The following is a 15923-nucleotide window of genomic DNA, read 5'->3' as shown; positions in this document are numbered from 1 at the left end:
CGTGTCACAGGAGCTGGTTTACCGTCCGTGATCTCGTGTCAGGTCGTTGGGTGCGCTGTCGAGCCGCCAAGGCTCGTCTGTCGCTCGTGGTTTCGTGCTAATGAGCCTGGTTTGTGACGTGGCTCGTTCTGCCCGGCGCTGGTTCATTAGCCCTCAGTAGGGGCGGCATACGTAACGGCGACCTCAGCGTGTGGCTGAAGCAGTGAGACGACCACTCACATCAGTTGGTTCCACGCCTAGCTGTGTTGCTCTCGGTCATCACTCGGACCTGCTGACGCCGTTATGGGCGCGCGAGTGCTGACTGCTGCAACACGGCAAGAAGTGACAGAGTGCTTCCTGCCGCGTGTTGGTTCACGTGTGCGCATTGTGACAGTGCATGTGGACACTCTGAGGTGACAGGAAATGAGCCGCCGCCAGTATGGGCCTAGGGTAGGAGTTTTTGTGAAGCCGGCTTTGGCTAATGTGTACGAGTTTTATCTCCATCAGTGGGTCGTTTGTAGTTTTTGGTTGGTTGTTTTAAGTAGTGTAAAACATGCTAGCGATCGAGTCCAACTCAGTGTAGCACCAATGGTGACAGCAAGCAGTCGGCTTCACCACTTACGTCCGCGGTCCGATTGAGATGAGGCGAGGTCGATTGATATTGACCATTGTGGTAAATGCGGACGGAGACCGGAGACGTGATGCCACTGTCGACATTTCGTTATGAATTCACAGATATCGAGAGGTGTTCCCACCCCGGGACGGTGTAGGAGACCTGCCAGCCTCATCGTTGCTGCGGTTTGCAAAGTCATCCCTGTCACCAGCGCCTTCTTGCGGCCGTGCAACCCGCTGGCGCTGCCAATAGCGCTGTCATTTCCTGTCCCCCGGTCAGTTCCTGAGGTTTTTTTTTCGGCAGAGGGGAGCTGTAGTGGCTCCCTGCTCGCCGCAGTCCGGTGTCTGCTGGCCGATAAGGGCGTCACACGGTCCGCGCTGCTCATTGACCGGATACTCCAGTTCCTGCGCCGGCCGGCCGACCCGCTCGACGGTGGGGGCGGGCACGTGCTCGTTGGGTGACGACGCCAGCCCAGCCCGGACGGGGCGGGTCGGGTCGAACAGCTGCCGACCGGGGTGGAGGAGAGAGATGGCGTCCCAGCTGACCGGCCGCCCTGAGGCGTGGCAAAGGACTGGTGTTATGGGCGAACTGGGCCAGGGTGGCGGCGGGGAGGTGGCCTGGTCCAAACCGGGAGACTTCTAGCGGCGGTGAGCAGCGCTGTTATGGACCGAACTGGGCGGCCGACGCGGCGCCGTCATGACGCGCTCGGTCGATCGTCGGGTCGGTGACGTCATGACCCGACGGTGTGCGGCCGGCGGAGGTGCCCGCGGCGCCGGCGCACGGCCTCAGCGGCCGACACAAAGGCATGCGGCGCACCGGCGCGGCCGCTCAAGGCCGGCGACGGCTGCGCGTTACGGCCGTTTCGTCACCAGCGTCACCGCCGACCGACCCCGATCGCCGGCCGCTCCTGGAAGGGAAACGATCGGTCGATAGACGCGGGACTGTTTGGGAAATGGGATCTTGGCAGGGTTCTGTTGTCCCGCAGAGTTGACGTCAAGTCAGAGCTGGCTGTCAACAAGTTTGGTACACTTCGTCTGAAGTTACTACAGCTCAGAACGTGTCGGGATTCTTTGAATTTGGACAGACTTGAAAAAGATCGTCGCTGGGTTATGCTGGAAGCTGAATGGGTATATGTCAAGTTTAGGTCCTAACTACAATTGTGACGCTGTTGATAGGAATATGAAACAGCAAAAATTTTAGGTTTTAGGTTAGGTTAGGTTGTAGGTTTGTAGGTTTTAGGTTGTAGGTAGGTAGGTTTGTAGGTTTAAGGTTGTTAGGTTGTAGGTTGTAGGTTGGTAGGTTATAGGTAAGTAACGGGTGGTCAGTATGAAACTGGACATAGTTTGAATTGTTACTGTGTTGAAAGTTTTCAAGCGAAAGCAACGAAACTCGTGTCACCGTGCCATTGTTTTGTTGTGATCACGCTCGCCCTAATGGATGTGCGACACTGTACCTCTGTCAGCCTCCAAGCGCACGCGCGCTGGCAGCCCCGCTATCGTCTTTCGCGGCACCTCCGGGTCGATTTGACGGATGGCCTGCTGGATTCTCCGCTTCAATTGTGCATCTCAGCTGACCTGCCACCTTCCCTTATACGCTGTCTGTTTGATGAGCCCTCACAGATCCTCAATGGGCTAAATCTGAGGGGTACATGGCGGGTTCATGTCACGTGCTATTTCGGGCACCCCAGCCTCCTCAAGAAGTTTCGTGTTCTAGCGCGCGTACTGTGACTGTTGCAAGGTCGGAACCTAACAGAGCATCACGCTTTGTGTTCTGAGACTCAAGAAGTGGTAATAACACGCCATTCAAACACTTTTCATAGCACAGTTCGCCCTTTACATTGCCTGTGCTCGGCAAGTAACTGGACACGTGAGCCCCTCGGACTCATGGCAAGCCAGACGGGCATCTCTGGTGGATGCTTGCTCTCAGGTCGAAAGCGAAGGTGCGATCCACATGTGGAATAGTGTCTCCACCAGCTGAGGTGTAAAATTCGGCAATGGAAGGCATTTGGCTGCCACTGCAGGTGAAATAAGATTCATCGTCCATATGCACCTCCATGTTTTTGCTACCCTGCATTGAACCCTGTGACAGACGGCGCAGGCGGGTTTTCTGCGAACGAAATTGTGCCTCCGTCACATTTATCCTATTTTTGTACCTGATTCCTGCTTGTTGACACATTAATTGGTCATATGTTTTGAAAATTCCAAAATTTATTCCCAGAGATCACAAGGAGAGCCCTAACTGTTTGGTGACGGCGCCGGTTTGTTTCTTCCGGTGCTGAATGAGCCTTTTCTTGGTGATCTTTCCGTTCCCACCATGCAAAACATCTGCAAGTCCTCAGAATTTATCGATCATCACATATTCTTAAGATCTGGTTACACCCTATGGCGTAATGTGACGCCTAATGGTAACATTTTTGTAATTTGTGTTATTTTCACAAACTTGCGCGAACATGTCCCGGAACGCTTGCTGATTTACCGGCGCAATGTTGTGTACTAGTTAATAGCAGAAAGTTGAAATCTGAGCTGGTAATATAGAATAACTGGAAGTATTCACCTGCCAAAAATAATTAAAATCTGTCCATAATTAAAGATGCTATGCTTAATCAAATTTTGTCCAGTTTCATACTGACCACCCGTTAGGTAAGGTTAGGTCAGGTTTGATTATGTTTTTTCTTTTATTTGCGAGACATATGTAGGGGAGACCCGGGAGGTATGGGCCGGTTTTGTGAAAAGGCAATTTTCTTCCAGTGGGCAGAAGCTAGAGCCGGTTTTTTACTCTGTGTGCGTGAAATTGCCTTTCGCCTGCAAAGTGTGCCTGATATCAGGCATCTGGGATCAACTATTCTGTCTCGAGATAACTTTCAATAAATCATGTGCTTTTTCGATCCATCAAAATACACCGGGAGGTATGGGCCATGGCCCGGGAGGTATGGGCCGGTGCCATGTTTCATATCCTTTTCTCGACAATGAGAATAATACTCGTAGCTGGTATCTACATTGATCTCTCTTAGAGCTCAGGAACCACATAAGCGGCCAACAGCTTACTTCATGGAGGTCACTTGGACCAATAGGTATTTTGGTAATCTCGATCATCCACCATGAAATAGGATCAATAATATTTTTTTCTGTTCGAATTAAATTTGAAGCTAAATTTTCGACCTTGCGCGACAAAAATAAAACTTATTGACGGGGACATTCAAAGAAAGCATCATTTTATTGATTTAGGATCACTGGAGGTGGGTGGCCCGAACCTCTCGGTTAGGACACCAGAATGTGCGTAGCATCTCAGCTCATAATCTTGCAAGAAAGCTTCAAATTGTCTATCCAGTCTTAATTTGCATGCTTTGCACTTTATGTTAGCGATGATCTGACATCATAAAACGAGCCTGGATCAAATTTATCACAAATTTTCTGTATGTACCGTATTTTACTCGAAGAGGGCAAAAACGCTTTATCGCCGCTCATTGCCAAAGAAGACTGAGGAAGATTTTGAAAATCACGTGGGGTGTATAACGGAATGGCTGCTACCAGTTAACGCCATCAAAAGTGTAAAAATACGCAACACTTCTTCAAAACTGCGATGGCCCATACCTCCAGGGGGCCCATACCTCCCGGGTCTCCCCTATGAGTATCATTTTTGGATTCACGATGTCAAATAATGTAAAAATATGAAAAATTTATCAATGAAATCTGCTTAGGACTTAAACTTGACATTTACCGCTGAATGTTAGTGGCGTCAGCATTTTGAAGGACTGCACTTTTGAAGAACTGTCACTGTTAAATCTTGATTTAATTAGTATGAGTTATCGTTTCCAGTAATAGACGAGACAAGCCGTCCAAGCGCCTCTCGGGGCGCACGGGTGGAGATTGGCTGCGCGCTTTGTCCGGCCTGGTCCACTGTCGCCGTCGGTCCCTTTGTATCGATCGTTCTCTTCACTATTGACCTCACTGTCTCACACAAAGGCGTAGACATCGACTACGGGCCAAATCTGACACTGTGTTTTTGTGTCGCTTCTTTGCGAAGTCACTGGTGGCGTAAGCACAACACGCTCTTTCAGTGCATGAGCTAAATAACCTGCATTTTGAGGATAGCTGGCCATTGCAGCTTTACAAAGCTCGAACGCGCTTGTCTATGAACCCTGTTTTGATGTATTCAGTAAGCCCACTCAATGTTGACGTCACTCTAGGGATGCTGCATCTGCACTTAGTCGGCACTGATCTCCCTTGAATGCACCTTCAATAGAGCACTGCCCTGTCATCTTCTAAATACAGCCTGGCGTGCAATGCAGTTTGGGACGGTCCGGGGTTGGCGTCTATTCCAGGAAATGTCAGCATCAGCCGAGTGCTCAGTTTTCAAACTGCGTAGCCTGGCGATGGTCGGCTCAGGACAGATCGACGACGTCTTGTGAGGTGACGTCTTTTTATGGCGTGGGCTTTTATTGGAAGTGTGAGTGTACTGCAGATAAAAACGATTCTCGAATGCCTTTTGCATCAGTGGACGTGTATGCCATGGTGGCGCTACATTGGTCAATAAACAACTGAGTGCAACAACTGAGTCCAGTCTGGTTCAGTCCCAGACTGAACCGTTGAGTCACGATTACATTGCTTCAAGTCGCAAATAGGATGAGGCCCAGGTCTTTCACCTGCCTTTGTGACGTTGATCACCGCGCCGGTTGGGGGCCATTTGGACACCTACTCGTGAACAGTCATTCATGATCCTGCACATTGTCGCTGTCATCAGACACTATCGGTCATCGATAGTCACTCGGAAGGTCTGACCCGGTACCAGCCAGTCCCGCGTACTCTGCAGCCTCTCGTACTGTATGAATTGATGGTGTGGCGGACCTGGGGACCTGGTCGGTGTTTGATCGTCCGCCACGTCAAGGGCTCGGCCAGTCCGTGTCCCAGACTCTAACGCCGAACATTGGGTCGAATCTGCCGATCTATGTAGGCTCGTCTCTCGGGTCAAATACTCTGCCACTTTCTCTCCAAGCCCTTTTCCAATGGAGCCTGTAGGTGGCGGCTCCATTCATCTGCCTGTGACGGACGGTGAGCGGCGGCGCGGCGCGGCGCGGCTCGGCGGAGGCGCAGCTCGGCGGCCTCTGCAGGTCGCTGGCCGCGCCGCGCCACCCCGGTCACGTGATCGGGCCGTGACGCGCGGTCAGCGGGGCCGGTCGGTGGCTGTCTGACCGCATGGCTTATGTAAACAGTGGAGCGCCGGTATCATCCGCCGCCGCCGCCGCCCGCCGTACGGCCGCCGGTCTGTCGATCCCGACGCGACAGCCAGCTCCATCATGCATCTCATGCATTGTTGCATTACATACAGACCGCGCCATGTGGGTGCGGAGCGTGGTTCGGGCGGGCCCCGGCGCGGCTCCGCCATGCTGAAACTGATGTCACCTGCCGGGGGTGGATCCGCGTGGCTCGCGGCCCCATGTCCGGTTGTGGACAGTCCGTCGCGTTGTGATTGATGTGCGTGTCTGACGCTGGGACCGCGGTGAGCGGCCCCACTTTGCCGGTGCCCCGTGCAGCGTTGCGTCGTATTGTGGTGGGTTGCGTCCCGCCGTGCCATTCCGTGTCTGCCTGGCTGTGTCGCCGGGCTCGTGCACGCAGGTGTTAGTAGACCAGTGTCACCTGGCGGTACAGGTGTCAGTGGCTGTCCTGGCGGGCAGGCACACAGAGTGGTCCGAGGCCCGAGCTCTAACCGCACCGAGCTATTGGGTCTGTTCCAGTCGCACTTCCTAACACCTCTAAACTCCTCCAAGAGCAAGATAGAGGAGGTTGGAGCAGGGCTCTCCTTGGCTTTGTAAGGGCTAGAGCTGCCACTGGAACAGGGAAGCAATCTTGGAGGAGTTTAGGGGTGTTAGAAAGTGCGACTGGAACAGACCCATTGTTGCCCTCGACTGCCGAGCGGGGTAGACTAGTTATATGCCAAGAGCCAGCGCCACATGCAGCCTGTGCCTGGCGATATAAGTGTTAGTCTAATGAAGTCCAGCGGTCGCGCTGACACAATGAACTGATAGGATCGTGCCGCGCCAGCGACAGATCGTACGCACGTTGGGCTGCTCGGTCTGTCGCCCTCGTGGCGTTGTGCAATGTGTGTATTTGCTTGGTGGCGCCGGGTTTTTATTCATTGCGTGGAGCACGGCTGGGTTTTGACATTGTGCCAGTCATCTGAAGTTGGTCCCGTCCTGCTCGGCCGGCCAAGTTCAAGGGCGCGGTCTGTGCAGCCGAGTAGGTTTTTGCCGCCCGCTGTTGGGGTACCGAGAAATGTTGCTGCAGCCACGGCGCTTCACTGACGGGCTGAACGATTGAGAGCGACGAGGTCGTGCAGGGTTGATGTTTGGCCTGCGGTGGGTGGGAGCGAAGCTTACGACCGAACCAGACGGACCACACCCGTTGCTACTCCCTCAATGGACTGCAGGGGTACCGGCTCGGTGGTTCCACCAGTCCGATGAGCCACACCCGACACTGCCAGAGATGCATGCGAATCAATGCTGCGATATTTGCCTTATAGGAATCGTGCCTCGATTCAGTCGGCTAGAATGATTTCCTCGAGAGGAATCCACGCCATTGCTTGCACAATGTGCAGTTGTCGCTCTGGCACACAAAACCAACAGGCTTGACTGCAGAGGACATTCTAAATGTCGCACCCCGGCGCGGCGGCTTTCTTTGCCGTTTTCCCACACGGAGCTGCGGCTCGGACTGTGTGAGCGGAGCCCGAACCATGGCCAACCAGCCGCTCCTCAGTCCCCGCTCCGGCGCCCACGATACGGCCGCGGCTGTGGGGTTGGGATTTATGATTACTGACCTTGCGGCCGACCGGGCCTCGCTCGCGGCGGGCTGATGGGGCGGCTGGTTCGACTCGGGTACTGATCGGCCGCGCCGCACCGGTCGACCTCGCTGACTGAAGGGGTGACGAGATACCTCGGTACGGCTGGGTATGGGGTAGCGCCGTGCCGCTTTGACCACACGGGTGTGTCGAGTTGACTGAGGCACGAACAGAGTTTTGCTATGCAGATCGCAATAAGTTTTACTTTTTTTCCTTTTCTTAGTTTTATTTCTGCTGTATGGTGCCTGTCGATCACTTGCAATATTTGTCATTGGCCATGCGCAGCGCCAGCGTCGTCCAGTTGTGCCGCCGAGAGCGGATTCCGAGCGTCGCTGCCTTATCGGGACTGTGTACGGCTGCTCCCGGCGAGGGTGTTGTATATTTCTGGGGCCGAGTGCAGCTGCACCGAGCCGCGCTGTCGTGACCGGCCCTCCCGAGTGGCCGCTCGGTTGGAGCCGCTTGGCCGTACTGCCTCCAGCCGCGCTGTCTGCTGACGCATCAAACAGACGGCGTGGCAAGGGTGTGCGCCTCTGACGATTTGATGTAGACCAGCATGGCATTACTTGTTGATTCGACTATAGCAACACTAAGCTTACTCAAAACATTGGTCATTTTTGCGCTGGATGTATTCGTCCGATGATAATGGGTGTTCTGGTTTTAACTGACCTCTCCCATTCATTTATACGAATTATGTAAATGGAGGACACATACCTAGGTACCGCTGTCGCCTGTCAATACAAGTCTAGTCACCGCTCACTTTGGGATGCCCGCCATGCCGGCTGGTTCACCGTGAACTTGGAAAGTCTTGCCGGCTCTCCGCCCACTTAACTTCCCGGTCACACGCCCACATCCTGTTATTTGCGCTGATGGAATGCGGCAGTCATTCAAAAGTCACATTTATTCAGACCCCTCCCTATCTGTGTCCTTTCCGTGACCTCTGACATTGTGATGCCAATCAGTTGCGGCGTGTCTGCTGCGCCGTTTTCGGGGTCGTTTGCAGGCGGGTGAGCGGGCGGGATGGGGAGGGCACTCTGGAGGGCGTTCGCACAACCTCACGCCGCGCCTGGCCGGCTGTTCGGGCGCGTCCCTCAGCGGCTGCAGCCCGGCGTGGTGCCTCCCACTCTCCCCGGCTGCAGCGGCTCTGATGCTGATGGATGACTGTGTGTTTGTGTGTCCTGCAGGCCCAAGTCGCCGCCCAACAGCCCGAACCCCGAGTTTGCCACTGACCTGGAGGAGCTGCGCGACTACTACCTCAACAAGGTGAGCAGCCCCACACCGGTCGGCCAGCGCGGCTCCCAGGGGGAGGGCGCCGGGGTATCCGTGTCGGCCCGAGGGTAGTGCGCGGCCCGGGTCCGTATAGGTACTGCCGGGCGATGTTGGCCGGGTTTGGGTGAACCCAGCTGATAATTGCCGCAATTGCCGTAAGGTGTGCGGTATCTGGGTGGAAATATAGCGGAACCTCGCTATGTATCGGTTGGAGATCGCATTGTGGTGGCGACAGTCCGTTTGGTTTACACAAGCATTGACGAAGCGGAGGTGCATTATCGCCTGATGGTGGTTGTCACGGGCAAACGCAACAGAGCTACTTCAGTTCACAACACACACGCTATCAGGCCCGTTTGCTCATCATGACTCACGATATGCAGGTGTGCTTGGTATTACGGGTCTGGTCGTCCTGTCCAGCGTCCACCATGGACCCGTGTCCGGTGGACAGATTGACTGCAGTCTTAGTCTTAGTACAGACTGCAGTTCCGCCGTCCGTCCCCCGGAGCCAGCCAAACGGCACGGCGTCCTTGTGGGTCGGCTGGCGGGCGGGCGGGCAGGCTGCATCAGCCGTGCAGATGGCCGGCACACCCGCCGGAGCTGGGGCTGGGCTGGGCTGGAGCTGGGGCAGCCGTCAGGGCCGCCGGGACGACCGAGGGGCCGGCTGGCGGACTTATAGTGTTATTAAATTTATTTATTTTAACATCTTTCATTTTGCTTGATTGCCTGCAATCTCGCTCTCCAAGTGTCCCGCGTTGCACGGTATGTAGTTTGCTCATTCTTCCTTCTCTGTGCCGGTTTATGATGAAAGAGGAATACATTAGTCACACCTGTGCAGGCTTATTGCCCCCTTTCCGACAATGTCGCGGTGGCCTTTGTTTGTTTTTTTTTTGTTTTTTTTTTGTTTTTCGCATGCGCTGTGGTCCGTTCGCGGTTTGGGTGGCTGCCGCCGGGGCCTATCGTTCTTCGTGCAGCCAGTTTCCATGTTTGTGCAGGTCATGTTTGTCCGTCCGGCCGTCACTATTTTGCACCGGCCGCGGTGACGGAGCGCCTTGTCTCGCGTTTTTCTCCGGCTTTGTTCGCCAGGCGTGGGTTGCATCAGCCTGGGCCTGGGGCCCCGTCTGCATCGTTTCATCAGCGGGGCGGGTGTGGGGTGGGGTGGCGGCGGTGGTTCCGGGCCGCGCCGTCTCCTCCGAAGAGGTACCGGGTGTGACCCAGTGTCCGGGACACGAGAGGGCTGCAGGCCCACCCGACAGCGACCACCAGGCCAGGTCGGCTGGTGGTTGTCAACGATTAGGCAGCCCGCGGACAAAATCATCAGCGTACTTGGTCCATCCTATCCGTTACGCCTATTTTCATAGGTATATCGGCTCTGTGTCCGCTGTGCCCGCTTTGCAGTAATGCCAGCGACGCCTACCAGGCTACCATGTACCATACATTCCTCCATCTTTATGCACAGCTTCGCAGCATCTATGTATCGCCTGCTTCACCCCACCGAGTTAGAGAATTAAATGGAAATGTTGAGTAGTCCAGCGTTCCAGGAAGCCTTACCGGGGATGCCTCGGGACAATAATATGCAGTGCTGACGGAAATTATCTTAAGAAGTAGCATTGCTTATTTGTTCCACCTGATCCGTTTCTGTTTCACGGGCCGACAGCCTGCCACATAGCGCCCGAACTCTGTCCGCTGTAGGCTGGGTTTTCTGTAATCCGTGTACCGCAGCTGGTGCAGCCCGGCGGCCGGTGTCGCTCGTTTGTCACGGTGACAGGTGGGCCGGGCAGGACGGTCGCTGCCGAACCCCACCGCTCTGGTGTTGGTGGCGTCGGCGGCAGGCTGGGTGGGGCGTAATCCGCCCGCCCGCAGAACAATGCCTCTGCCAGCCGCCCAGCCCGCATACTGGCCTCAGCCCGGTGTCGGTGGGCTGATGGGGTGTTTGCGTGTGGGACAATGGGTGCAAGGGGTACACCTGCTTTCCTACGCGGATTTCGTCACCGGCATATGCTGTTTTATTTGCAGTTCTATATTACCGAGCTATGATATCGCCTTCTTATTTTACCCGGATGTGTATATTTCTATGTAACTATGTGCCGTATTCAGTTAACTTTAACTGACCTGCGTGGTCTCCTCTCGACAGTAATTCACACACCGCACAGTGGGGATTTTTCCGATCTAGCGCCTATTAATTCAAAAAAATATTTTTTGGATTTTTGTTTATTTTTTGTGTCAGTAGGGCTAAGAAATGTCTGAATTTTTCATATATGCCATTGTTTTATCTGTATGTCCACAGCAAAACTAGGAAAAATGCGCCCAAAGTTCACACTCATGCGTGATTACTCAATGGGCTCAGCAAGGCCCGAAAGTATAGCTCAATTTCATTGTCCTGTCCTGTTGGTTTTAATCTTGCGAGGTCTTAAGGTTGCATATCGTCTGAAAGGCACCTTTATTAGGAATGGAATGGCAAACAGAAAGTATGCCACAACCTTACTAAGGTCACAAAAATGCCCTTTACAAAAAACCCTTACAGACACCATATTGAAGGAATGGTATTCTAAATAAATGTAGGAAATCAACAATGTTCTCCACACTTTTCCACTCCGAAATATATCCTATCGAATTCGCCACTTTCTTCTGCACAAGACAACGCCTAGTTTGGCTGCCGAAACTTGCCTGAACACGGAATATTCACATTAGAGTATCTTAACACCACACTCGAGGAGCGCTAGGGCAAACAGCACGATATAGGTATGTTCCGGACATAGGCGAATAATTTTACTTCGTGATTTATATGATGCATATTTTCTGAGACACATTCATTAGGAATAGGATGACAAGCGTAAATTATACATACCGTAACCTTATTAACCATCGCACTTGTGGGGAGGGGGAGGGGGAAGGGGTCGGATAAAACCCCATGGTTTTCCGCAAATTACTCGCGCAAAAAGCGGCCGATCGCGCCGAAACTTTCGGTACCCTCGAGATCATCAATTTTACATCTAACCTAAAAATTTCATGACTCTGACCCAACTGACCTTTGACCTGTGGCATATTTCTCGAGACCATGTTTGGCCGGAATCGCGATTCGGCGTATGCCAGCTCACATTATCCGCGGTTTCCAGTCTTTTTGTGGTTTTAAACGTTCAAATATGTGAAATGATGTTGGTGCCATGCATAATGGTGGGTGTCAAGGTCACGTGAAGGTCAAGTCAAGGTCATTGACCTTTTGATGACCTTGGTTCACTTTTTCGAGTTTTACTTGTTTCTAGGGTAGTTTTTGGTGCTGATTTCGATTTTAGCAGCCATTTGAATATTTACGAAGTAGTTCTAGTGCCTTCGTTCCATGTTACGAAGCTATCAGTAGTAGGTGACACTTCTATGGATGGCCGGCAGGACGCCTACTAATTGATCTAACCTGACCTGACCCGACCTGGCCTAAATGCATAAAGACATCGTCTGTGATCAAAACTAACATGAAATTCGTGATCAGTACCCCAAAATACCCCGTAACACCCTAACTTTGCGAAGTTTCAAGAGGTCTCGATTTCCCAACTTTAGTTGGGTCATTAAACTGACTTGGAAAGTCAGCTTATGACCTTGGACTTTGAAATTGGATATATTCGGCCTAATTTCGTCATAGGCAGCACGCTTGACTTTTCCGCGAAGCTCTAGCTTGATCAGGGGCAAAACGGCTGAGCGGGGGGTCCAATTGAACCCCCTATACTATGTTGATTATGCACATTTACAGGTAAAATTCTCACCAGGACACACCAGCCAACATCTGTACACAATCTGGCTACAATTCTACCTATGGTTTGCCCTCTACGAATAAATACGTGCTAGATCGGAAAAATCCCCACTGTGCACCGGTACGATTTTACGGCAGTTTTACGACAAACGTGCTACGACCATTGGGCGTCAACACGTGGCGGAGATTCCGAGCACGCACGCTTCGTCTTTGGACCCAAACGCAACGGTTCATAATATGCGGGCTGACAACAAGCTGGTTAGGTACGTGTTCTAGGGTTTTGCCGGTCATTCTTTACAGCGACCGGCACCAATATCTTCCAGTCTCCGTAATCGGCCATGGTGCGGACGACGCGACAGCTCGACGCCAAGCACCGGCGGCTTTCTTGGCTGTGGGAGCCGTGATCGTCAATTTCAAGGACTTGGGCTGTCATTGTCTTCTATCCTGTTGCATCAGACAGGATAACCAAATCAAAATGGATATAAGACAAAAGGAGATTACGAGCTATTCTAAATATAGCTGCGTCTTTTCCGTTCACATGCATTCCATAAGAGATTGGTTATGTTATAAACGAATCCGCAAGCGCATATTCAACGTGCAGACATTCTAAGGACGTTTGTTATTCACTAGATGATAGATGCTTATGGCGGAACCGCGACCATCTGACAAAGCGCCCACCTTCTCCTTTGTTTTCGTTGCACGCCACTTCCGACTGCACTTGGCTTGTTTTGAGAGATCAGTCGCCTAAGTGTTAGTGTGAACGTTAATTAAACAATCGGCGCTGATCCAGAGATGCGTTCTATTTCCGTCCAACTGGTTTCTAGTACCACTGATTCAGGGTGACACTTTATCAACACGCCGAGGCATACCCGCTCGCGCGCTGTAAGGTTTTTGTCTCTTGCCGGCTAAACCCGTCTCCTATCATCTTTACTATCCACTACAGCACTTTCCTCGCTTACCCATATTGTTTTCCTGGTAAAACAGTGCATCATTTGGCCGTGGTCTGCGATGATTGAGAATTTAAGCGTAGCAGACTTCTCAGTCTGGTGCGATCCTTTTCATACTAACTATAACACCGCGATGTCACTGAATCTGGAGCAGTACGAGTGAATATGTTCTGAATGAGTGGCTAATTACAGTGTACAGAGAGTGGCTAATTACAGTGTACAGTGGCTAATTACAGGGTACAGAGACGGTGACGGATCCGTCCCCTTTACGTCACTGACCGGTGAACGGTCCGCCGCTTTTACGCCACTGACCGGCGACTCATGATTCACCTGAGGAAGGAAGACCCACGAACGCTGTTGAACTTCTATTTTCGCTGTTTACCTTTGACGTGGCTTGGCACATCGCCTTCGCGCCTGTTCAGGATAAGTCTCGACTGCGCCACACGATGTCGCCGACAGGATTGATGGCTCGGGAGACGGGTGACCACAGGCGATACAGACCGCGGCTTCCCACCCGTCCGTCCCACCCATCCATGCAATGTTCAGTCTAGTGTTCGTTTTCCCACTAGTATGCACCATCCGAGGGGCTCCCGTGGCTCCGGACCCGTATTATCGTGTTTTGAACCGTGACAGACAATGGTGCCGCGTCATTGTCCGCTGATGCAGCGGCGTGCACCTGTTTTGGCAGGAGCGGGGCCCGTGTCCGTTCGCCCTTGTCAGCGCCGCTCAGCGCTCAGTCCATGGCGCCGGTCTGTTTTGGGCGTTATGTTAAATGACCGCAGCAGAGTAGTAGCCAGCATGAGGGAAACTTCGCGTTGGGGTTGATGAAATCACGCCCACCTCCCGATCCCACGCCCGGTGGGTAGGTGCGGGTCTGACGTGACGCGGCGCGCCGTCCGCCCGTTGTGACTCTGTCCACCTGTTGTCGGCACGGGCCCTCGGTGGGAGCGGGCCAGGTGCGCGCGCCTCGCCCACCGGCACCGTGACATCGACACACGAGCACGGCCGAGACCGACGGCAGGGCTGAGGCCTGGGAGGGTGCGCTGATTGCTGAGGCTGGGCGTTAAACGGGACGGAGCGTGCTAATGGCGCATTTGAAGCGTTGATCTTTGAAGTGGAATGACCCAGCGATCTCAAGAGCTTGTGCGTTACTGTCAAACATCTCTGTAGTGCGCTGTTCAGCTCCTGTCGAGAGTTTCTGAGCATGCTCCTCCTGTTTGGGACCGCCTTATCAGACGCACCGTCGCGCTCTGGCTCGCGACGCACCGTCACGAACACTCTCGGCTCGTGACTCATCACGCCCGCCCGCCTCCGTGGTCGTGACACTGTTAATACGGCGGCACCATGGCGTGCCGTGACTCGCTGTCTCGCACATTACCAGCCTCTGTGTGACGGGATGACCAGAGAGATTTGTTTCATCATACGGTCTGCACTGCCAGTTACGGCTCCCGCTGGTCCGACCAGGAGCTGCTCCGGTCGGGGTTCGTGCCCGTAGCTGCTCCCGCTGGCCGAGCAGGGCCGACGTTAGTGCACCCAGGGGCCAACGCACACTGCGATGTGCGGTGTATGGAATGTGTGCACCATCTCAGCGTCTCCGAGACGTGGTGGCTGAGGTTTGGTGAGCGGTAGGGTGGGACGCAGGTGCTGGCTGGGTGCACGCTCCGGGACGGGGTGGGCGGGGCGGCACCGCCACAGTGCGCCCTCAGTGCACACCTGGCTCGCGGCTGGCGGACCGTTCCCGGCCAGTGAGCCGCTATTTTTGTCGGCAAACGCGCCGAAACCTGAGCTGTGTTGGTTTCCCGGCCGGCACATACGCCGCTAATTCCTACCACCGCGGCCACCGCCGTTGGGGCGCCGTGCCGACCTGTTCGGTCCGGTCTGCTTTGTTTTCTGGTGACCTTGCAATCGTACGCGAAATGATGCATGAGCTGGCCAGTGCTCACGGAGTCCCGAGGTCATTTTCCGGATTTATTGTGTGTATGTTTTGTTTGCCGGGATTGCATCAGCCGCTCCGTTGTGAAAACCTTCGATGAAAAAAGGAGCTGAGGTTTGTAGGTGTGCTCTGGAATGAGCGGCGACAGCGACTGACGAAATCACAACAGTCAGTGGACGTTTTCCTCACACAAAGGCTCGCTGTGGACAAACGAGATCGTGCCTGCCTGAGACCCATCCAGATGCTGTTGATGCAGATTGCAGACATTGCTTTTGCAGTGGTATTTATCGAGACCGGTCTGCCTATCCCGTTCAGACCATGGACGCCGCAGGGTGTTTTTACTTGCTCGCTGGCTCCGTATTCGTCGGGTGCGAAGGCCATGGAGGGGTTTAATTGCCGCCGGCCATGCGGTGTTTGGCCTCGAGCCGCACCATTTACCGCCCCGCCTCGGTGGAGCGTATGTACGCTGCTGGCGGCGCCATGGTCTGTGGCGTCCCCGCCTGTTTACCATGATACCAGCGGATCTGATGGACAGCGGCACGGTAACCGGGAACCACGGTAACCGCTGTAACCACGGTATTAGGAGGCAGGAGCCAAGATCACCACGGAGGGTAG

At 53.8% G+C, this 15923-nt stretch overlaps 1 protein-coding gene across 1 annotated transcript in view; it reads left to right on the top strand.

The window, feature by feature from the left end:
• LOC122390593 (BCL2/adenovirus E1B 19 kDa protein-interacting protein 3-like) overlaps window positions 1-15923 on the top strand; it is a 39172-nt gene that overhangs the window by 17690 nt on the left and 5559 nt on the right. Inside the window, exon 4 of the mRNA XM_043383705.1 lies at window positions 8605-8683. Coding sequence (XP_043239640.1) covers window positions 8605-8683 — 79 coding nt within the window. The remainder of the gene's footprint in view (window positions 1-8604; window positions 8684-15923) is intronic.

The sequence above is a fragment of the Amphibalanus amphitrite genome, unplaced genomic scaffold, assembly GCF_019059575.1.
Source record: "Amphibalanus amphitrite isolate SeventyFive unplaced genomic scaffold, NRLGWU_Aamphi_draft 000402F_arrow, whole genome shotgun sequence".
Lineage (NCBI taxonomy): Eukaryota > Metazoa > Arthropoda > Thecostraca > Balanomorpha > Balanidae > Amphibalanus > Amphibalanus amphitrite.
Note: the sequence above shows the minus strand (reverse complement) of the source record. Positions and strands in the feature narration are given on the sequence as shown.